The sequence below is a fragment of the Festucalex cinctus genome, chromosome 1 (assembly GCF_051991245.1).
Source record: "Festucalex cinctus isolate MCC-2025b chromosome 1, RoL_Fcin_1.0, whole genome shotgun sequence".
Classification (NCBI taxonomy): Eukaryota; Metazoa; Chordata; class Actinopteri; order Syngnathiformes; family Syngnathidae; genus Festucalex; species Festucalex cinctus.
Genome location: NC_135411.1, coordinates 37,338,245 through 37,362,281, shown reverse-complemented (window position 1 = coordinate 37,362,281; position 24,037 = coordinate 37,338,245). Strand labels below are relative to the sequence as shown.

At 41.4% G+C, this 24,037-nt stretch overlaps 1 protein-coding gene across 1 annotated transcript; it reads left to right on the top strand.

Annotated features, from left to right (window-relative positions):
* The first annotated feature begins 1,163 nt into the window (after positions 1-1,163).
* LOC144026930 (mitochondrial adenyl nucleotide antiporter SLC25A23-like) lies at positions 1,164-20,550 on the top strand. The gene is made up of 10 exons (XM_077534073.1): positions 1,164-1,706; positions 6,122-6,245; positions 7,184-7,271; positions 9,200-9,311; positions 10,338-10,496; positions 11,693-11,845; positions 12,304-12,417; positions 14,657-14,824; positions 18,494-18,644; positions 18,721-20,550. The coding sequence occupies exons 1-10, from the start codon at positions 1,494-1,496 to the stop codon at positions 18,900-18,902; spliced, it is 1,464 nt and encodes a 487-aa protein (XP_077390199.1). The 5' UTR covers positions 1,164-1,493; the 3' UTR covers positions 18,903-20,550.
* Positions 20,551-24,037: the final 3,487 nt, after the last annotated feature.

The following is a 24,037-nucleotide window of genomic DNA, read 5'->3' as shown; positions in this document are numbered from 1 at the left end:
AATTCTAGGATCTCGTCAAGTTTATCCATCCATCCATCCATTTTCTGAACCGCTTCCTCCTCACAAGGGTCACGGAGGGTGCTGGAGCCTATCTCAGCTGGCTCTGGGCAGTAGGCAGGGGACACCCTGGACTGGTTGCCAGCCAATCGCAGGGCACACACAGATGAACAACCATCCACACACACAAGCACACCTAGAGACAATTCGGAGCACCCAATTAACCTGCCATGCATGTCTTTGGAATGTGGGAGGAGACCGGAGTACCCGGATAAGACCCACGTGGGCACAGGGGAGAACATGCAAACACCACCCAGGAAGGCCACAGCCTGGACTCGAACCAAGTCCTCAGTTCTGGGCGGCGGACATGCTAACCACTCACCACCGTTAGTCGAGTTTAAAAGAGCTCAAATAATGTACAAAGTACACAACAGCCTACTTTGCTTTGCCGCAATATTCAGAAGCTATTTGAAATCAGAGTGGCTATGATTTAAGGAAAAAAAAATAAAAATAAGAACAAATATTAAGCAAAGGTGTGTTTCAATTATAGGTGTAAATTTGTGGATGAATTTTGGAATTAATCTGAAAAGGCGTGAATCAGTGGTTGTGTTTAAAATGATCAAAGAAAAAGAACAAAGTACAACAACAATATTTAAATCAGGTGTAAGTCAGTACAAATGTAGAAAATAAGAGTGCAAATAAAAACATGTGTAAGCCTTTGTGCTGATTTATATCTGTAAATGTGTTATCTTATCAACTAAATGCACAATGCTGTTGGCATATGCAATTTTATGTTTATTTTCTTGTAAGGGTAGACACAAGTTGTTTTTTTAAACTTCTTCCAACTATCGTTTGAATATGCGAACTGTGCTTAATGATGACTATATGTATCTTAAAAAATGTTTTTGTTTTAAATGTTTTTTATTTTAATTTCACTATTTCTGTTGCTGGTTTATATGTTCAATAAACAAACAATAAAAGAAACTGACTATGCTAACAAATATTGTCCAGCCGGATACTAAAAGCTAAACTTGAGAAGTCCTTGAAGAGAGATGTGTGGAATACAGACTGCTAAATCGCTCTGTACTAGCCTGACTGCTGACTGTGCACTTTATCCCCTGCGTCACAGTGTACAATCCTCTCTACAGTTATTATTAGCAAGTGTAAGATGTGCTCGTCTTACACGCTGGGCTGCACTAACAGTACACAAGAACCAAACACATTATACATTTTTTTTCTTTTACGATAGCCCATACAAGATGAGAGCGACTCGGTTGATTCATCACTCCAGCTCCAGAAAAAAACCCGCATTCATCATTCCGTGACTAATAAAGTCCACTGCGCACGAGCTACGCGCACCCACGCGTACCACCGTGTCCATTTGCGATCAAGTAGCCTACTTCTGCGGTCTCCGTGGATACAGCGTGATATAGTGTTTTATCGGTCCATATATTCATTGTGGATTAGAAAGGGAAACCGTGAGCGTTCTCAGCTTCATGGGCGAAGAAGACAGGGATCTGCTGGACCGACCTCAACGCGGAGAAAACGAAGTGACGGCAGAAAACGGCACGTCTGTGGAGCCAGAACGCCAAAGGAGATATGCGGATCTGTTCGAGCAACTGGACTTGAATAGAGATGGCAGGGTGGACATCAGTGAACTGCGAATTGGACTGGCTGCTCGAGGTTTACACCGGGGAGAGGCGGAAGAGGTACGTGAGACCATGACAGCTGGAATAGATCATTATTAGTATAAGGTGCACAATTTCAACCAAATACGCAATGTTAGGCCTTGTCAATGGCTGTATTTTAACAGACATACCCATTCAGTTAATGAATTAGCCCATTCAATTTAATTTAACCCTCACTGAGCCATTTATCAACTGAAGAAGAAGGTGCTGGTGTCATACCAGATTTTATATAGTCAATAATGATAGTACCATACCGGAAAAATATCAAATATCACAATCTCTATGCATTTGAAGAGTAGGAAATTTGGAAGAACAGCATCCAAACATCAGAGTGATTTACCTATGTAAACACAATTAATTGTCTCTCATTTTCCACAACTAAGAAATTGAAATAGTGTGTGTCCAATTAATAATTTTGTTGGTGCTAAAAAATAAAAATAAAATAAAAAAATGCCAGCAACAGTTATTTGTCATATAATATTGTGTTAAGTAAGCCTATATAGCCTGAAAACAGAATCTAATGCTTCTTATGTGTTCTTCCTTTTACATTTTTGAAAGTTAAGAGAACACACACATGCACTTTATTTTATTTTTGCTTTGGTTGTACGTATTTACAGTGTGAATAGGAACCCTCCTGCCTGTGTTGTCACCTTGCTGTGGTGGAGAGGTTTGGGTGTCTCTTAAGAGCAGTTGCCTGGGTCGTTATGCTCCTGGCCGGTCACGCACAGTACAGCTTAAGATGACCAAAAATGGACAGTGTGGTAACTAAGGTCCCCCTGGAGCCAGGCCTGGAGATGGGCTCAATGGCAAGCTCCTGTTGACCATCCTTGGGGTGCTGCCACAAGAGTTGATGTGGATTCACCTTCTCATTTGCTCACCACCTGTGGGAGGGGCCAAGGGGATCAGGTGAATGAGTTGCGTTTGAAGGTGGTGACATTGGTGATCCAATCCCCAGCACAGAAACTGACTCTACAGCCATAGAATATCACCTGTCTGCCATGGGTGTGCAATGTTGAGAAGTTCCAACTGAATATAGTCGGGCTCACTTCAACAGACAGCTTGGGGTCTGGTACCAGTACTCTTGTGAGGGGTTGGACTTTTTTACACTCTGGAGTTGCCCTTAGTTAGAGGTGTTGGAGTACTCGCTGGCCCCGGCCTGTATACTACTGCTGCTACTATGAGTAGTAATGATAATAATAATAATGATGATGACAATAAATACACAGTAAATTCTGTAGAGTATATTTGACTCTATTTAGAGTGGAACCAAATATGCTCAGTTTTAGAGGAGGCTAATATTTGCACTTGGAAGAGAGTAAAAATACTTTAATAATAATAATAATAATAATAATAATAATAATAATAATAATAATAATAATAAAAGTCATTCAAGGAGTGAGGAACGAACTCACGACCTTCATCTTGGGAGACTGCCACACTACCACCTGAGTGAGCTATGCCCCTCCTAATGTTTGCTTATCTCCAAGAGAAAAAAACATCGTTTTTGGTCTCTTTTTCCAGCAGACACGAGCGATATAACACACAGCAGGAGCTGCGTGGCTCTGGGAGTAGATCGGCTGACTCCCAAAATGAAAGTCGTGAGTTTGTTCCTCAACCCTTAAGTGACTTTTATTTATTTATTTTTTAATTCTTTGTTTTACTCTTCTTCAAAGTGTAAATATTACTCTTAAACAGAATCTATTTGGTTCCCCTCTAAATATTGTCAAATTTACTCTACAGAATTTACTGCGTGGGACAATTTTATGCTCAAAGAGGCCTTGCCTTGGAGAAATGAAGGGGAAATAATTCACCTGGTACTGGTCTGCTGAAAATCACGTGACCGCACTGATTTCTAATGATATGATCGGATTGGGACAGCTCTATGTAGATTTGTTATATCCACTGTGGTTCTTCTCTCAGAACGCATTACTGTGCATGGGTACTTTCATAAAGAAGGCAGTGGAGGAAATTAAGAAGTTCCATTTGAATTATTTATTATAGTTCTTCTCTTTCTCACATTCACAAACAAGTTGAGACTCAGGTCTCAGCAAGCATCTAAATGTAATTCTCTCCTTGCTGAAATTGAGCAGCATCCCCCCACAAAACACAGGATTGCCATAAAGAACCTCCCCGTACATTCTGACAAAGAGTAATTTGGTGATGAAGTGGTGCCTCAATGAGTGACGTAGAATTGCGGTGGTTCTCTGCTGAGCAATGTGAAACGTCTATCAAGAAAGCAAGGTAAACCTCATAGCGTTCCAAAAGAAACGACGTCAGATCGGGAGAGTCACGTTCGCCCACGCGGTGCTCTCATCATCCAACAAACGCATTCATGAGTTTTGATCGTCCCTTTAGGAACGTAACGAAGGCTTACCTTGCTTTCTTTATAGGTGTTTCACATTGCTTGGCAGAGAACTATGGAGTCACAGGAGTGCCAAAATTAATAGGAAATACAAGCACAATCTATAAAAGAGAACGTCAATCAATAAAAGAGAACAAATACAGACATACAAAGTAGGGATGCACGATAATATCGGTGGCCGATAATTATCGGCAATTATCGACCAATTTGATGTCAAACAGATAAAACAGATATTAAAGAAATCTGCCGATAATTATCGGCAATTGTAGACCAATTTGATATCATACAGTTAACCATATAATAAATAAATCCACCGATAATAATAGACATTGCCACGTTGGTCCATCCGTTGTATTTGTGGCTGAAGTTGTGCCCAAATCTTCAAACCCTCCCCTCTCCTATGGTAGTGTTGCATATTTGTGATGTCATGATGCGCGCTACCACATATTGACAGATGGTGCATCATGGTGACATGGCAGTCGCCAGTGTGGGCTTTCTTTACTGTGTCTCCACAAAATGTTACCCTCGCAGTTTTTTGTTGCATTTTTAAAACATGACCGTTTTGTTTTGGCAAAATCAAAATGAGTTCCTGGTTGTCTATGAAGCAAAGATATCAATAAAATCCTCTCCTCACCCTCTCTTTTTATTTGGTTTTCACACCCCTGGTTACATGGGTGTTCTAACCCTAAAAATGCAAATGCAAACATAGTTGGAACACAGTGTTGAGTGGAAGATTGCTGAGTACATGTGTGGTCAAGTTTGCAATCATTCCACTTATAGGAGGACTTGAAAGTATATTTTATTTAAGTTAATTTTGCAAACAATTATCGGCTTACTTATTGGTTATCAACATTGGCACTTTCTAAATTATTCGTTTATCGGTATCGGTTGAAAATAGTTTTATCGTGCATCACTAATACAAAGGCATTCAATAAAAAAAGAACATTTAGAGCATTTGCCTAGCTACCTTGCTTGCTGCCTCAATGATCTTGATAACCTGCCTCATCATTGCTCTTGTTCAAGTTTTGCAGTGGCTTAGCCCTCTTATGCGTTTTGTGTTATCAGTGCCTTTGCTAGAGATTTTCTTCGTTGTACTTTTGGGCTTTTGTTTTGTTACTTTACATTTTACTCCATGGCTTGTTCCATGCGCTTTCTGTTTGACTAGTGTTGTTTTATTTTTTGATATTTTTGTACTCCTTGGATTTGTCCTTACAGCTTGTGTTGTTATTATTAAACCTTTGACTTTTCCCCCAACACGATCATTGTCTGCTCTGTGAGATCCAAAATGCATAACTACCTAACAGAAAATCCTGTTTGGCAAAGTTAGGATTTTGGAAATAGAAGATATGTAGTGCTTTTTGGCAGTTTTGAAGGTATTGCCACATTTGCAAGCCTGCCACCACATATTTCACAGAACTGGATTGGTGCGTGAGAATCACCTTTAGCAACAAACCCGTGTCATAACTTTTTATATTGTCTATTAAATGCAGATTTCTTTTCCTTGGAAGTTGTTGGCTCTTCTTTAGTCTCCTTGTTTGGCCTTTTACCATTTTTTTTGAACAAGCTCTCCAAACATGTTTGATTTGGGGACCATTGCTTGAATGGAGTTGGGCATAACCATGTTATGTTACAAATATGTATAAAAAGGTTTAAGGTTCTTTATACGTTTTCCATTTTGTTGTTCATTAAAATACATTTTTTTGTTCACATATGACATTGTTTTAAGTGTCTTTCGCTATTGATGAATAAAGCAAAGTTAACATATGGAAAAACATTCAATAGCAAAGTTTTGCATTCTACCTTCCTTTTTTGCTCTTTGTCCATTTGCATTTCAAGTGAGGAGAAATTAAGTTTTTGACCAGGTAAGATGGACTCCTATGGAAGGAAAGTGTCTTCCTCTCCTGCTCACTCCACCTGTGTTGCAATCTTCACCATGTGACCACTATCACTTCTTTGTTGTCTGTATGACCACTACACCCTCTGTACACATTACACAAGCCCTTTATGTGCAGGAATATTCATCATTTCATCATTCCAGCCTCAAATTCTGACATCTCCCAATCTGTACCCGCAGATAGTCCTGGAAAGTGACATCAATCGTGATGGCTTGCTGGACTTCCAAGAGTTCTCCCAGTACCTGCAGGCTCAAGAGAAGAGACTATGGCTCATGTTCCATAAACTTGATCGCAACAATGATGGTACTGACTGGCACTGAAGCCCATACAAACATTCATGCCTTCTTTTCCAGCTATCTAAATAAAGCACTTACTAAAATTAACTTGCTGTTAGTAAACAGACTTGCTGGCGGCTCAGTTTCACTGGGCTTCATGATTGGTATATTGTACAGATAATTATTTCATTTTAGAATGTAGATTACAATATAAATTAGGCTTAAGGGATGCAAAATGTATTCTTTAGAGAAGTCAAATATTTACAAAACCCTCTTGCACTTCCTGCATGTATGTGGATGCTTTCACTTTGCTCTGCCTTTACTTGCATTCTTTATACTGATAAGATCCTTTTCGTTTCATGCTGGACTACTCTTCTATACTTTTAGGTCTGTGGTCCTATATTATTATTTTTTTATCTTTCTTTTTTTAATATTAGTTTTAGATTTCAATATTTTCTGTTACCACGTCACGATAACGCACAACCTGCTAATTATCACAAGGCAACTATCAGCAACAAGGCTATAATGATAATAATCCGATTTCTATGGCACTTGTTCTTTTGCTTTTCTCACACTCAAAGCTCTTCACACAATGGATACATTATTCATGTACTACTACTCACACATTCACACTGGGGGCGTTAAACTACATATATAGTCAGTGTTGTAGTGATTTCTGGAGAAGTGAGTATACACTCAATGTTCCGAATCATCCTGTTTTAGAAGCAGTGACACGTAAGAACAATCCAAAATACTGACTTTTAGTTTAAGGCCATTAATAATCATGCACAATGCTAGGGCGAGTTGCCTTGTGTATGGAATGTGCTATATAATGTGAATAAAGTTGCCTCGTCTGACTTGCCTTAGAATGTACGTAATTTACAAACTTTAAAATACTGCATAGATGAAAAGCATTTTACAAACATTTAGTAGGGTGTGTATGTGTGTGTATGTTTTTTTTCTAAGGTAAAATTGATGTCGAAGAAATTCGGCACTTGCTGCACAAGCTTGGAGTTGAGGTCACCAAGGAGCAGGCCTCCAGAATACTGCAGAGGTAGAACATAAGATTAGACAAAAAATTTGTCATGTGCTTCTATCTTTTGGAATGGCATCAAATGTACTTGAACCAGTATTATTTCTATTTTACTTTATATTTGTCATATAACGTATACGTAAAACATTGGGTTTTGAGAAAACAGCATGGTGTTGTAGTGGTTAGCATGTCAACCTCCCACTTGATCGAAAACCGATTCCTTCTGCTGTAAATTGTGCATAGGTGGAAATGTGAGTATGAATCGTTGATGTTTTTCTATATCTGCCCTGCAATTGACTGGCGACCAGTCCAACCTGCTGAGATGGGCTTAAAAGTCCAAGCAGGTTCTATGTTGTGGTATGGTGATCTACTGTTTAGCATGTCCGCCTGGTAGCTCAGAAGTCTCGATTCCAGGCTCTAGCCTAGCTGTGTGGAGTTTGCATGCTCTCCCTTTGCTTGCATGGGTTTTCTCCAGTTTCCTCCCACATTCCAAAAACAAGAATGGTAGGTTAAATGAACACTCGATTGTCCCTGAGTGTGACTGGTTGTTTGTCTATAGCTGCTTTTCCACCAACAAGCCCAGGATGTTTGAGTTCTGGGTAAATGGAGTTCTTGGTCGTAAAGGTTCAGCAGTGAATTTATAATTGTGTTTCCACAGCGTCTTAGAGTTCTCTGTAATTAATTCAAATTAGTTTGATGAGTCCAGCTGATGTAAAAACAACGGCCCCAAATTTGACCAATCAGCCTTGGTCATTGCAGCCCGCCCCCTCAAAGTTCCTGCCTGGCTCAGCAAGACTCTGCTGCTGAGATAGTACTTGGATGCCCCCTGGGGAATTTAATTACCCCAGAAATTGTTGGTGGTGGAAAAACACGCAAACTGAATTTTACCAAGGTAAACTGAAAAGTTCTCCAAAAATTCCAGTGGTGGAAAAGTCCCTAATGTGTGCCCTTCAATTGACCTTACCGTAAACCACACCCGCATGACCCAGTAAACCAATCAAGACACAAGACGTGCGTTTTGTTGCGGACAAACAAAAGCAATCCAGCTCCCTGTGCTGCATTGCGTGGTTAGCCAAAGGCAAGAAAAAAAAATCAATGAAAATGATTAATACACGTGTAGTCACGGCTTGTATAAGAATGATAGCCATCATCCCGATCGACTAACCGGCTATCCGGTTTATTCCCTTCCCTAAACCCTCAAACAACTACAAAAAATGTCTGCGCTGGATCAAACTGTGGAAGACCCCACACACGACCAGTGGAATCCTTCCAAAACGACCCGAAACCACTACGTCTACACGTGGTAATGTTCTCTATTGTTGTTTTTAGCCAAAGGCTAACGATAGTTCCGGTTAGCTAACCGTCCACACGTTTTTTGACTTACTATTTACTATAAATGCCAACAAAATATTGAAACTATATAATATACATTCATTCTTACCCTGCTTGACAGGAATAATGTCCAAAAACTTGAAGTGAGTGAGGCGACTCTCTTTTCCTGACTTCTGCAGCACCAGACAGCGATGCATATTTCCTTTTGTTTTGGGGCAAAATTGCATGGTGAGGGATTTAAAGCTTGCTTCGAAGATAAATATCGGCATCCTGAAAATACCTGACCGAGAAAACAGAAGGAAGATTTGACAACTTTTCCGTTACCATGAATGCACTCCAGCTCATCTCGACCGGTAAATGTCGGAGGGCGGTATTCGTCGTATTTAGTGGGCAGGGAGGGGCGTGCCACGGTAAGGTCAGTTGGCTGGCAACCAGTTTAGGGTGTACCCCACCATTAAGATGATGGATGACTGTAGATTTGAAAGTACCTAACCATTGTCCAAGTAATATTATTTAAAGCATACCACATGATCTAATACATGATATTACTGTACTTGTCAGAAATGTAATTATTGTCTTTATTGAGCACCAAGCTAACAAGCTTGTCGATTTCCCAGTATGGATAGGGATGGCACCATGACTATTGACTGGAAAGAATGGCGAGATCACTTCTTGTTCAATCCTTTCCACAACATGGAGGAGATTGTCCACTACTGGAAACACTCGCATGTGAGTAATCAGTTCTTGTGATTGTGTTGAAATCTTCATATTAAAAAACAATAATAATCTGAGTGCTTCTTATTACTGTACTTTGTGGCTGAGTTGCTTCTCTTTGTAATACGGTGTAGCCACCAATTTGTTACAGTTATTGAATAGTAGCATGCTGCATTCAAATTCAGAGCTCTTTTTATTTTTTTTTGTTTCTTGTAAAGGCAGATTAATTGGTGGGTGTTTTAGTTTGTATGCCTGTGCCAAAGGAAGTAATACCTTAAATAAATACGATGCGTAGACTTCACCCGTGCACTGAGTTGAGCACATATAGGCTGTCAACAGCTTGAGGTGGAGAAGGATCTGGAGGGCAGTGTGCGCACACAAAAGTTAGGACGATGCAACAGTAGATTCTGGCACACATCTACTCTATCATCTTACAGTTTGGCCTCATTAGTTGGAGTGGATTTCTCATACAGGGAACATATGACCCATCAGGCAGGTAGTAATTTTGTTTTATTTGTCTGCTGACTGAAAACATTTGACCTTGATATGGAAAGATGAATATGAATTTTTTTTTTTTTTTCTTCACCTGAGTGAACAGGTATTTACATCTGGATGTATTGCACAACTTAGAAGAGAACACCTTTTGTTTGAATTCACACATTTTTCATGTAAGCAAAGTACTGAAACAGGTATTTTTGTTGCCAAGGTGTTTTGTCTTTGAACACTACATATTTACATGTTAGAGATGTAACCCACCGTAAAATCCGAAGAAGATGCAATATCAGTCAGAGCTGTATTGCACAAACATTGGCTATGCAACGCTTTGGAATGTCTTGTGGAAGATAACACTGGTGCACTATTACATCCAATTAGAAGAATCGTTTTTCATAGAGTACGTTTGTGAAGCTTTTCCAAACTCAGCCTCTCTACCGTTCAAGCTTTGACGCCGCATGACTATTATACAGCATTGATGCAAATTTAGCACAGTGTACTGTACCCAGAATTAATTATGAAATTCATTAATCTCAAAACTATTGGAAGATGTTTGACATTGGGGAACATTTGACGGTGCCAGATGAGTTCTCAGAGAAGGAACGGCGATCCGGTCTGGTATGGAGGCAGTTGGTTGCAGGAGCAATGGCAGGTGCTGTGTCCAGGACAGGAACTGCTCCTTTGGATCGCCTGAAAGTTTTCCTGCAGGTGAGTCCTTTCAGTTATACTTTGACCAATTGGAGAAAAGTCTTTTGTTTAGGCCCTGTCCTGAAATATAGTATACCGTATTTTCCGCACTATAAGGCGCACCGCATTATAAGGCGCGCCTTCAATGAATGATATATTTTAAAACTTTTTTTCCATATATAAGGCACTACAGTAGAGGCTGGGGTTACGTTATGCATCCATTAGATGGTGCTGCGCTAAAGGGAATGTCAACAAAACAGTCAGATAGGTCAGTCAAACTTTATTAATAGATTACAAACCAGCTTTCTGACAACTCCATTCACTCCCAAAATGAATAAACAGTTGTTTTATTATATTCTCTAAGGTAAAGTATTTGTATTAGCTAGCGATCCAAGATGGCGGGATCTTCTGCGCATGCGCGTCACCGATCGTGCAGGATCACTGATAGCGTCTTGACAGCAAGACCTGTTGCGGCTCAATATTGATCCATATATAAGGCGCACTGGATTATAAGGCGCATGATCAGCTTTCGAAAAAATTGAAGGCTTTTAGGTGCGCCTTATAGTGCGGAAAATATGGTAGTTTGTGTTAAATGTTAAATATTTTACGTGTGAAATGGTTTCAATTCATTTGTCCTTGTATAGGTTTGTCCACCAAGTCTGTTTATGCAGGTGTTGGAACATATATCCATTTTCTGCGTTAGTTACATTTGTTGACACTATAACTTAATGACTTCCCAGCAACTACACTCACTATGCTCTCAGTAATGGCAACATCCAAAAGTTTCCTGCAAGATACGTAGCTTTTCTACTTGTGAACTTTTTGATTTACAGAAAACACTGTGGTCTAGTTTTCTGTGGCTTTGAAAAATCAAACAAAAACAAGGAAAGAAAATATAACTACCAGCACAAGTTTTCAAAATTTCATTCTTTACCTTTATAAAAATAAATAAAATACAAATATTTGAACCCTGGTAATCCCTCATTTCCCTTAGCATCAATTTAATAAAAGTTAACTTTTACAAACAACATTACTGTATACCTGAAGTGATCTAAATGAGTACACACATTTTAAAGGCCTGTCTCATCTTCAAGAGAGAGCAAATAGAGCATGCACAAGAGGATCAGTGCAGTATCTACATTCACAAGGGAGTCTGTTCTCAAATTTAGCACAGGTTATAATAAGACTGCTGGCCTGGTTTGTGTTTGTGTGTCAAGGTGCACGGTTCTGTGTCTCATGGGACAAATCTGTGGTCGGGGTTGAGAGGGATGATCCAAGAAGGAGGTTTCTTTTCACTCTGGAGGGGAAATGGCATCAATGTCCTCAAGATTGCCCCGGAATCTGCAATTAAGTTTATGGCCTATGAACAGGTCAGTGTTAAGAAGTGAACAACAAGCAGCTGTCCCAAAGAAGGATGTTTCAGTCTTTCATTCTATAAATGTATCTGGAATCATCTATGTCAGGGTTCCCCAATCCTGGTCCTCGCGGGCTGGAATCCTGCGGGTTTTCGATGTTTCCGTCCTCCAACACACCTGATTCATATAATCAGCTCATCAGACAAGCTCTGTAGAAGTCTGATAATGATCCTAATCTTCAGAATCGGGTGTGTTGGAGGATGGAAACATTTAAAATCTGCAGGTCCTCGAGGACCAGGATTGGGGAAGGATGATCTACACAGTGCGACAAAAGTGCGTACAGTACTGCGTAGTATTTTTCCAGCCATCAGTCTTTTATGTGGGGGATCTTGAACAAATTAATATTTTACCCAAAATTGCAAACTCATATCGTTGGTTGTTTCTTGTTTTCCTTTCTTCTTTTTGTTCTGTAGATCAAATGGCTTATCCGTGGCAGTAAGGAGGGGGGAACTTTAAGAGTACAAGAAAGATTCCTTGCTGGCTCTTTGGCAGGAGCTACTGCCCAGACCATCATCTACCCCATGGAGGTCAAAACATGAAACTTTTAATGTTGTTGTTGTTGTTGTTGATAATAATGATAATAATAATAATATTATTATTATTATTATTTGATTTGATTTGCCTACTTTTTTTTTTTTTTCTTTTTCTTAAAAAGAGCTCAGAATTGTTCATTCGGTAGTCTTACCGATTCAACGTCTTATCATCATTGCTCTATTTTTTTATTTTTGTTTGCGTGCGTGCGTGCGCGTGCGTGTGCGTGTAAATACGTATACATTTATACTCATTAATTCACCTAAAACCTTATAAATATCCCATTACCCTTCGCCTTAACCAGGTACTTCAGAATCTTGCCAGAGTCGTGAGATTCAAATGGTCAGGAGACCAGAGAAAAGGTCAGAAAAAATAAAGAGAAAAGAAAGATAAATCAAAGTGAAATCCAGCACCGACCAAACACTTCCTGCCTTCCCCATGGTAACAAAATCAAAGTCTTACGCCAACCCCGGAAGCCTCTAAATTCCAGCAAATTAGCAAGATCTCAAGAGACCAGAGGAAAAACTAAAGAGAGGAAGGAGGGAAGGATCGATGAGGCAGGGTGAGATCAATAGAAGCCAGTACATCCAATCCATCAAAGTGAAATCCAGAACCAACCAAACCCCTCCTGCGTGGTTACAAAACCAGAGTCTTATGCCAACCCCAGAAACCTCAAACTTCCAATAAATTGAGATCTCAAGTGACCAGAGGAAAAACTAAAGAGAGGAAGGAGGGAAGGATAGATAAAGCAAAGTGAGATCCACAGACACCAGCACCTACTGATTCAAGGGGCTGTGGGAGGGAGAGGCAACTTCTGTTTGAGTTTCAGTAGATGCTGGTGCGATGGATCTGGCATGCATAAGGACCACCACCAAAGAAAGAAGCCGTTTACCGCGGTCCAGCAAAGCGAGCACCCCCCCCCCCCCCCCCCCCGGAATCCCCCAGGCCGCGGCAGCACCACGGCCACCCGAGCGGACACCGGTCGGCGAGCCGACCCAGACGTCCGGAACACCCCCGCCCCAGCCCCGGCCCACACCCCCGAGCCCAAGGCCGCAGAACGAGGCCCGGCGGGCCCCCACAGTGCCCCACCGGTCCCCAGCCCCCATCCCCCCCGCACCCCACCCAAACCCGCCACGACCCAGGCCCCCAAACCCCCGAACACACCCCGACCCCCAACACCCAGCCCACTGGCCACCGGAGCCCGCCCGGGGCGCCAGGAGTTCTACCGGAGTGGGGCAGGCCTCAAACCCCCGCCCGGCCCCCGGAGCCCGACGCCCGGGCCGGGGAGGGAGCCCCAGGCCCAGGGAGAGGGAGGGGGAGGGGGAGGGGGCGGGGGGCAGACAGGGAAGGGGGGGGAGACGACAAGAAGGCGAAAGGGCGGCTGCGGGGCAGGGGGGGGGGCGACAAGGGAAAAGGGACCGGGAGGCAGAGGAGGATGGGCGGGGGGAGGCGACGGGGGGGAGGAAGGGGGAGGTGTGAGGGAACCACGGGGCACACCAGAGGCCCACCCGCCCCGAACCGCGATTTGCCTACTTGTTGAATAGTCAAGCAAATGTGATTCCACACAATTGATTGGAAATGAATCATGTGTTAATTATTAATTAATCATCTATCCAACGTCCATGAATCAACTTTTGGTAAGAATTGAAAAAAAAAATTCTCATCTCATAGTATTTGAGAGAACTAATTGGACTGAACACTAAGCAATATACAGTGCCGTGAAAATGTATTTGTTCGCTACTCAAATATCTTTTTTGAGTGCTCACAATAAAGGTAATCCAAATGAGCATAAAATGCATTTTTCAAATGGGGATTTTATTTATTAAGGGGCAAAAAAACTATTCAAACCTGCCTAGCCCTAGAAAAGTATTTGCCCCCTAAACCTAATAACCGGTTTGGCCACCCACAGTAGCAACAAGTGAAATCAAGAATTTTCTATAACTAAGGCAATGAGCCTTAACATCTCTGTGGAGATATTTGGCCAACTCTTCCTTGAGAAAATATGTCAGCAAAGTTGGAGTTTTTTCATACACAGCATTTCAATTGTGTTCAAGTCCGGACTTGGCCACTTCAAGTGGGGAAAGAATGCAAAGAAGTCAGAATTTGAGAAGAGAGCAAATACTTGCACTGCATTGTACCAGGATGAATGTTTTTGATTAATGTTTACTGTAATTCAGCATTATGGTATTTTCTTAATGTTAAATGTTTTTTGTTTTTTGTTTTTTTTTCATGTAGGTGCTGAAAACTCGTCTCACGTTAAGGACAACAGGACAATACTCAGGTATGGCTGACTGTGCCAAACAGATCCTGAAAAGGGAGGGAGTCCGGGCTTTTTACAGAGGCTACCTGCCAAATACAATCGGCATCATCCCATACGCTGGTATCGACTTAGCTGTGTATGAGGTTAGTACATATGAGTGTAAGTTCAACTTCTATCTTAAATAAGGTGCAACCTCCAAAGTCAAATTCCCTTAAAGGCATCAATCTGGCTGCAACCAAACATTTTGGGATCAGTATAACTAAAAAGGGCACCCAAAAACATGAATGTTATCATCAATTGCAAGTTGCAACATCAAACAAAACAGCATACAGTATCTCAAAAGACTTGATCAAAGCTCATTCAACTTAAGCTCAGCATCTTGTGCAATAACAAATATATATGTTATGTATGTATATATATATGGCGGCACGGTAGTCGAGTGGTTAGCACGTCCGCTTCCCAGTTCTGAGGTCTCCGGTTCGAGTCCAGGCTCGGACCTTCCTGGGTGGAGTTTGCATGTTCTCCCCGTGCCCGCGTGGGTCTTCTCCGGGTACTCCGGTCTCCTCCCACATTCCAAAGACATGCATGGCAGGTTAATTGGGCGCTCCGAATTGTCCCTAGGTGTGCGTGTGAGTGTGGATGGTTGTTTGTCTCGGTGTGCCCTGCGATTTGCTGGCAACCAGTCCAGGGTGTCCCCCGCCTACTGTCCAGAGCCAGCTGAGATAGGCGCCAGCACCCCCAGCGACCCTTGTGAGGAATAAGCGGTCAAGAAAATGGATGTATGTATGTATGTATGTATGTATGTATATATATATATATATATATATATATATATATATATATATATATATATATATATATATATATATGTTTTCTGTAATGCAGACACGCAATGGTATCAATGACGCGAAGAGGCAAAATGATGATGCTCATAGAACCGGAATCAGAACTTCATAAACTGCACGTCCCTGTCCAGGCTGCTCGGCACAATATTGCATGGCAACTTAAAGGGATCGTTCGGATTTTTTGACATGAATCTCTATTTCGTCCTCAACCTCCAGTGTGTGCGATCAGCACTGACTTATGCTGCGTTCTCACCAAAAGCGAGGGAAGGCGATTCGGCGGCGCGTTTGCATTGTAGTCAATGGAGTTCGCGCGCAACGGAACGAAAGTGCGTGGGGCGGCGCGGAGGACGCGTTTCGCGCGTTGGGACGCGGTACGCAGCAGCGAAAATCCGCACATTCGCATATTCGTCGAAGTTAAAAAAATCGGCCAATCGGCTTCGAGTACGGGCCACGTCACACACAGCGTCCTCTCCATTGTCACCCCGAGCGCAACAACATGGCCAGCCGTGACAAAATGATGATCAAGAAAGTGCTGGTAAGTCTGTTTACTTGCTTTTGAACTGTACCGAGTTAGCAGCAGTGCTTATTATTAACGCCAAAGCTATTTTTTAGCTCAAATGCCGGCCGCCTGATTGCCACAAAAAAAAGTGAAAGTGCTATCACGTACCTCAAAAAAGGAAAAAATAGTGCCACGGCTGTTTAGTCCCAGGAAAGACGTGAAAGTAGTTGGCGGTGCTAACTTTTTGTTGACTCGCTAAAAGTGCTCCACTTCCTTGTTCACCAAGGGACACGCCTCCTCCGCTCCGGTGAGCACGAAAGCATGAATGAGCAGCAACCGTTCCAAAAACAATCTACACGGTGAAACGCTCGCGAATGAAGCGTTCCAGTTCGCCTTTTCGGATTTGGTGAGAACGTAGCATTACCCCGAACAGCGTTCTGTGACACGAGTTCTGGTCCGGTGTTGGACGAGAGGAAAATAGTCCAGCAAGCTGGCTGGGGTCACGGAAATAAAAGCGTTTTTCTTCTAAAAACAATATGTGTTCAAAAGAGTGATACATTTGCATCACAATACTCTTTTTCTGAAAAAAGTCAGACGCCATTACCGCCAGGCACTACTTTTCTGTTCGTTCGTATCACTGCGCGTCGCCCTGTAGACAGCTAATCGACGCGCTGCATACAGCTGATCCTTCCGCCTTCAAAAAGACAAACAACTTGTAGATTAGTGCGCGTCTATCAGCTGCAAGCGGGGCGCCGCGCAATGATACGAACGAACAGAAAAGTAGTGCCGGCGGTAATGGCGTCTGACTTTTTTTTCAGAAAAGGAGTTCTCCCCGTGCCTGCGTGAGTCTTCTCTGGGTACTCCGGTCTCCTCCTACATTCCAAAGACATCCATGGCAGGTTAATTGAACACTCCGAATTGTCCCAAGGTGTGCTTGTGTGTGTGGATGGTTGTTTCTCTCTGTGTGCAGAGATGCAATGCTGAGGCCACCAAACCGGACCCCCTCAACGCCTCGGCTGCACCTAGAAATTCTGTCCATAAAAGTTATGAACCGAATCGGTGACAAAGGCCAGACTTGGAAACGAATCCGACTTACTGCCGGCAATGCGGACCAAACTCTGGCAACGGTCGTACAGGGACCGAACACCCGTATAAGGGGGCTCAGTACCCCGTACTCCCGAAGCACCCCACACAGGACTCCGCGAGGGACACGGTCGAACCTCCTTCTCCAAATCTACAAAACACATGTGGACAGGTTGAGCGAACTCCCACGCACCCTCGAGGATCCTGCTTAGGGTGTAGAGCTGGTCCGCTGTTCCACAGACATACCACTGTTTTATTAAGCTTTAATACATGGGGCCTCGTCACTAAAGGTTTGCGTCGCCTTTGCACCGCGGGAGCGCCTAATTCACTAAGCACGCGCAGATGGGGAAATCCGTCACTAAGTGCACTGCCAACCAGAATGCGCCACAGTGTGCCGGTGTTATTTCCACGTATGTAAATTAGGTAATTTGCATACATTTGACGCAAAATATGCCCACCCCAATGCAAATGAGACTCATTGATATACAGCGTCTAAATCACTAATGGCAGCGCAAATAGCCACACCGAGTTTGCGTGACGCAAATAACGTTTTTGGAAAGCATGTATTAACCTGACGCAACCTCGATCCCGGGATCATGACAGCAGTGCATGTGGCACGGTGCACGCAACATTGTTGATCACGCAGAGAGAGAGAGAGAGAGAGAGAGAGAGATTTTTTTCTTTGTAGGACACATAATGTAACCCGGGCTGATCGGCAATGGCGGGGAAGCATTTTACGATCATTTTTACGTGCTACCTCTGAAAATATATTTTTTTTTAAACGATCGCACCAATAATTTGTACTTTATAAATGAATGACGTCGTTGTCGTCCTCTCTGCTATGTACAGCTTAATGGCGCTACAAGCGCTTACTCTCGGTCCAACCTCGCTTTCTGATAATGTCATCTTTCTCGCAACTGTCACTATAACAACCATGTTCTTGGCGCAAATCCATTGCCATGTGTGGTAAATCAGGTGCAAATTTCCTCCAAGCTGTCAGTTTTGTGGGCGTGTTTGCGCCGGTATATGATTAGAGCAATATCCTTAGTGAATAGGTGGGTAACTGGGCGCAGACTGCGGGTGCAGTTGTGCTGCAATATTTCGCACTATTACCAGACGCAGCGCATATTTAGTGAATACACCCCATAGTCGTTTGAGTCTCCTTCCATAAACCTCTCTTCATACTTCCATGTTTTCTACCATGTTATGTGTTGTCAAAGTAAATTCTAAAGGTAAAAATTGTTTTACTTCCTGGGAAGTCCTAGAGATGGTGTTTAACGTTGGAGGTTCCACTGTAATTTCATGTTTTAAGTATAGTTATATTTTAATACCCCCAAATCCCATATGTTGTTATCTTGACCTTTTTATTTGTCAATTTTTTTCAGACTCTTAAAAATGCCTGGCTTCAGCGGTACTGTCGAGACTCTGCAGATCCAGGTGTTTTGGTCCTTCTGGGCTGCGGAACTGTTTCCAGCACCTGTGGGCAGCTCGCATCATATCCACTTGCTCTTATTCGGACACGAATGCAGGCACAAGGTGAGACGTGCTGCACATTGCGATGAAGCATATGCTTGTCATGTGAGACTGACAGCTATCGTTCCGCTTCTTTCAGCCAGCATAGAGGGTAACCCAAAACTGACCATGGTGGGCCAGTTCAAATACATCTTATCCAACGAAGGCGTGTCTGGTCTGTATCGAGGCATCACACCCAACTTTCTCAAAGTCATTCCTGCTGTTAGCATCTCCTATGTGGTGTATGAGCACATGAAGAAATTACTTGGAGTGCAGTACTAGACAAGGGTGACGAAGGATGTCCAAACTCAAAAGGATAAAGAAAACAAAGACTCAGCTCATGAGACAAAGTGTGCTAAGAGAAAGAATTGTTTCAAAAATGAGTGCATATGTTCTGTTACTTTTCTGTCTTCAACTTTGCAACCCAAACTGTGAATAGTAGGTTTTTTGTTTGTTTGTTTGTTTGTTTGTTTGTTTTGCATTGTTGCTCATGGCTACATACTGAAAAAAAAGAGAAAAAAAGGAAATATAAATAAATAAATAATCAGCATGATGCAAGGGCAGCATGACTAAAGAATGTACAATATACTGTTTTTTAGTTGCCCTTTAATAGTATTTCAATATCACAGTTTTCTGTATTATCAGCTTTAATGATAAGTGGATATGTGCAAGTTGGATATTTTTAAAATCATGAAATGCTGCTTTTCAGATGCTTTCCTCTATGTTCTCAGCTGTTTCAACTTTTTTTTACTACCATAAAACTAGACTCTACCTTTTTATGTATTATGAAAACGATCTACAGATCAATATTTTTATTCCTTCCAATGAAGAGTTTGCACCCCAAAAAATATGAAATAAATATATATTTATAATCTTATTGTTAGGATCTTTTGATGCAGACCCATGTATGGGGTGTGCTGATACATCCCCAAAGGCAAAGAATGTTATCTTAAATTTGTTTGCCTTTCACGTAACATCTGCAACATTTTCTGCATTACTATTATTTTCTGTTATAAAAGGTGACTTGAAATGATGAACGCTTGTCTCCAATGGGGCCTTTCGCGCATGGCATATGTGTAAAGCATGAATGCATGTTATGGTTGTTATTAATTTTAAGTGCGGGTGGATTATTTATTGTATTTATTAGATATACAAAAGACAAGTGTGTGAGTTTATTTATTTATGGTTTGTTGTTTATAATGGTGATACAACTACTGTACAGTAGAACCTCAAAAATTGAACACAACTCACTTGTTCCATTACATATAAAATGAAGTGGTTTAATACCTTTATTAACTACGTTTTGCCATTTAACATTCTTAAGTGTTCTAAAACTAAATACAAAGTACCTACAATTGAATAAAACTAAAATAAAATCAAACTACTCACACATAGTGGGGAATGAAGGTGCTTGCAGAGCAATACTGTCACTCAGATGTGTTTTATTGGTACCGATGGAGTCTATATTAATCTCACATTTTTGCACATCACTGACGAAACACTACAATGTGAAGCAGACAGTATCGTGACTGCTGTGTTTGACTTTTGAGATTCCACTGTATAACATTATACAGTAGTTATGATAGCACATCAATACTGACTGAACATGCATGTGCACTTTAACTGCCTCCATGATGGAAATTTGGTTGCACTGTACTCTATAACTGGGCTCGTGCCCATCAATGCAGCAACAACATCAAATTTTAAAATGTATTTTTACAACTCACCTTGCAGCTGCATTATTATTATTTACTCAGGAGCATGTAAAAATGTGTGCAAAAATTATATTTTAGATGAAAAATATTTTAATTTCAACACCCAATAATTAAGTCCATGTAATTTGGCTACACTTAACAAACATGTTAGCATACAAAGATGACATTTTGAGTTGCATTCTGTGGAACTAATAAAGGATTACATTCTTACAGTATATGTATTGTATTTTTTTATTTTTTATTTTTTGCAGTCGATAGCTTTTGCATCGCAATACAGAAATTATAATAGTGTAACAACTGCAAATTGTTTTGGTTTGTTGCTTTACGCTGCAGACTAAACGTAAATTATAACAATGAAGACTCACTAGGAATAAATGGGATCAAAAGTAAAACGTTCGTCTTTATATAAATATATGTGTTCCCTCGCAAAGATTGCGAGGGAACGCAAAATGTTTTGCGAGGGAACGCAAAGTTGTTTTTTTTCCTACCATGTCACCTTAGGGGCTCCGTACTAACCCCCCCCCCCCCCCCCCCCCAGCCCCCGACCCACCCGGGTTTGTTTCTTGTTCTGGAAACTAAAAGTGACTTCATGATTTGGCCATAAATGAAGAGAAATCACCACTCTGTGGCGTCCTTTAGCCAATAGCAGCCGTAGTGACAACCCGACTTCGAGTGAAACTGCAGTACATTTTCAAAACAACCTGAAGTTTATTGCACACAAGTGAAGGCAAACACACTGTCGCCTCACGCAGAAGTATCACAAGGCCTTTAGAAGTGAGGGTTCCAAAAAGGTTCTCCATGCAGGGCAGAGGCTCTACCCAGAACTATGAGCTTCGGAGGAACCCTTAAAAAAAAAAAAAAAAAAAAAAAAAAAAAATCCTCGAGGGTTCATTTGAGGCTGAGGGTTCCTGTGAGAACCGTTTCAATACAGAGAACCCTTTTTGGAAGTTCTTCAAGAGCTTATTAAAACATGGGTATAAGAAGATCTTTACCATCAAATATTCAAATGTTTACCCGTGTTTCATATTACCAGTATTTTATTTTTTAAAGTTACTCAGGGAAACTTGAGGAACAAACTCATGACCTGCAGTTTGGGAGACAACCATTGTACCACCTGAGGTATGCCACTCTTGTTTGCCCCATACGTCATTGCTGGTGTGTCCAAAATGCGGCCAATACTTGGAGGTACGAGGATTCTACCTGACACCAGCAATATATTAACACACAGCTGTTAGTCAGGTGTCAGGTGTTACACTGGCTGTCCCCCAACCTGAGGGTTTGTTCCTTACCCTTTGAGTAGCCTTCTTTTTGTTTAGTTTTTTTTAACTCTTTGACTGCCAAACATTATCCAGAAAACCCCCCAACGGTGCCAGCCGATTTGGAGCATTTTCACTCATCTTTCAAAGCAAACAGAATATTGTGCAGTATGATAACATAAATACGGTGGATACCATATGAAAGATTGGATTCCGTTCGTTCATGAGAAAAAAAAAGTATGTTTCTACCTTATTCCGTTCTTTAGTAATCACCATTTGAAATTAGGTCATTGGCGTAACATAAGCGAAAATAGACAGTGACTTTAACACTTATATTTTTTGTTTAGTGACAAGGCAGCGCAGCACAAGTCGTTGCGCTGCCCATTGAGAGAAAAAAAACAAAAAACGTAATAAACGTAAATTAACGTTTTTGGCAGCATTCATTAGGATTTTAGAATACATCATTAAACGTTTTTGGCGGTCAAAGAGTTAAATAAACTAGTAAAATGTACTCAAAACTCTCCTTGTAAAATGTACATATTATACTATATTTTGTAACATCAAGCCGAAGCAACAAACAAACAAAAATCACTCCTCCTTAACTGAAACAAGGTCATGCATGGTGGGTTGCATTGCATCATGAATTAAGGCTTCAGATTTTTGCAAATATTTGTGGTACAAAGCAGCAGATATTGGTGTCCTGAGTCAACTTTCGGCTGAAAGCACCTGACACCAACTGGATCAGCGAGTTGATCAGGTAAGACAATCCTGCCCAAGGGGTGGAGTTTGATTCCGTCCTGGAAGTTTTGCTTTAATAGTTAACAAACGTGTATTCGCGTTATTGTTGCATTGTCCCTGCACAGCATGTAGGTCACCGACAACTAGAACAAACACTGACTCATTGTCACAAATGTTCTGTGAATAAGCTAAGAAAAACACAATTTACAAGATAAAAAAAATATGTGGCTGAGTCACAATCCATAAAACAGCATACTGTACAATTTTTATCATATCAATCTACAATCCAATAAAAAGTTAGAAACTAACCTACAAAACTTAGTTTAGGAAAGATTAGAGTTGAACAATCAAACATTTACCTGTGTGCTTTTGCTGTTTTTGCGTTATTTTTCTTACCAACAATAACAATCATGGAGAACACCATTTCCTGTTTACACTACAGCAATTTCAAAAGTTTCGAATGCACCATGTACAAGCACTGCAAATCTCAGGCAGCATTTCCTGAAATTTACAGTTGACAAACAACCCTCAAAAACATTAAAGGTGTGTGAGATATTCTTTGAAATCCCTATTACAATCCGAATTGTGTATTTTGTGTGACTGTGCCAAATGTGATATGCATATAGGCTGCTGTACATATTGTGGCCTAGTTGCATATGATGTTTTAAATGACTAAAATTTTCTGTTGCTTTTCATTGATAATTTAATGAATTTTTGTCAACTACAATGGGCTCTATTGTGAGTGGTTGTTCGTCTCTGTGTGCCCTGGATTGGCTGGCAACCAGTTCAGGGTGTACCCCGCCTACTGCCCGAAACCATCTGGGATAGGTTCCAGCACCCCCGCGGCCCTTGTGAGGAATAACCAGTTAACACCTTAGCAATGGGTACTCCTGCAAGCCTCTGGCCAATAGTTTTCAGAATGTGTTGTGTGATGTCATGTTCACATTGTGTACATGAGAAGGGAGTGTGCAGTTTCATTTTCGGCCACGTGGCAGTAACGATTTGAAATTCAGTTTTCTGCATTGGGCAGCTTTAACTTGATTTTTTTTGGGGTTGCACCTTGAACTGGTCACCAGCTAAGTCCTGGGTGGAGTTTGCATGTTCTCCCCATGCCGGCGTGGGTCTTCTCCAGGTACTCTGGTCTCCTCCCACATTCCAAAGACATGCTTGGCAGGTTAATTGAACACTGAATTGTTCCTAAGTGTGATTGTGTGCGTGGATGATTGTTTGTCTCCGTGTGTCCTGCAATTGGCTGGCGACCAGTTCAGGGTGTACCCCACCTACAGTCCGAAGCCAGCTGGGATAGGCTCCGGCAACCCCCGCGACCCTTGTGAGGAGTAAGCGGTCAATAAAATTGATGGATAGATGTGTGATATCACAATATGGACCGTTAACTCCCGCTATTCATGGAAGATAGGAACCGTGCCGGCCCACTAATAGTGAAAATCCAATCGCCAGCCATTGAAATAGGACTTTGGTGATTTTATTTATTTATTTATTTTTTAAATATACAAACCCAAATAATTCTTCATTTAAAAAAAATCAAGTACAAATAAACGCCCCCCCCACCCCCACTTCCCAAAATAAATAAATAAATAAATAAATAAATAAATAAATATGAAAATTAAAATGAAAACAATTATATTGTATTAGGGGGAAATAAAATCCGGGATTATGTGAATCCGCGGATGCCGAACCGCGAGTATGT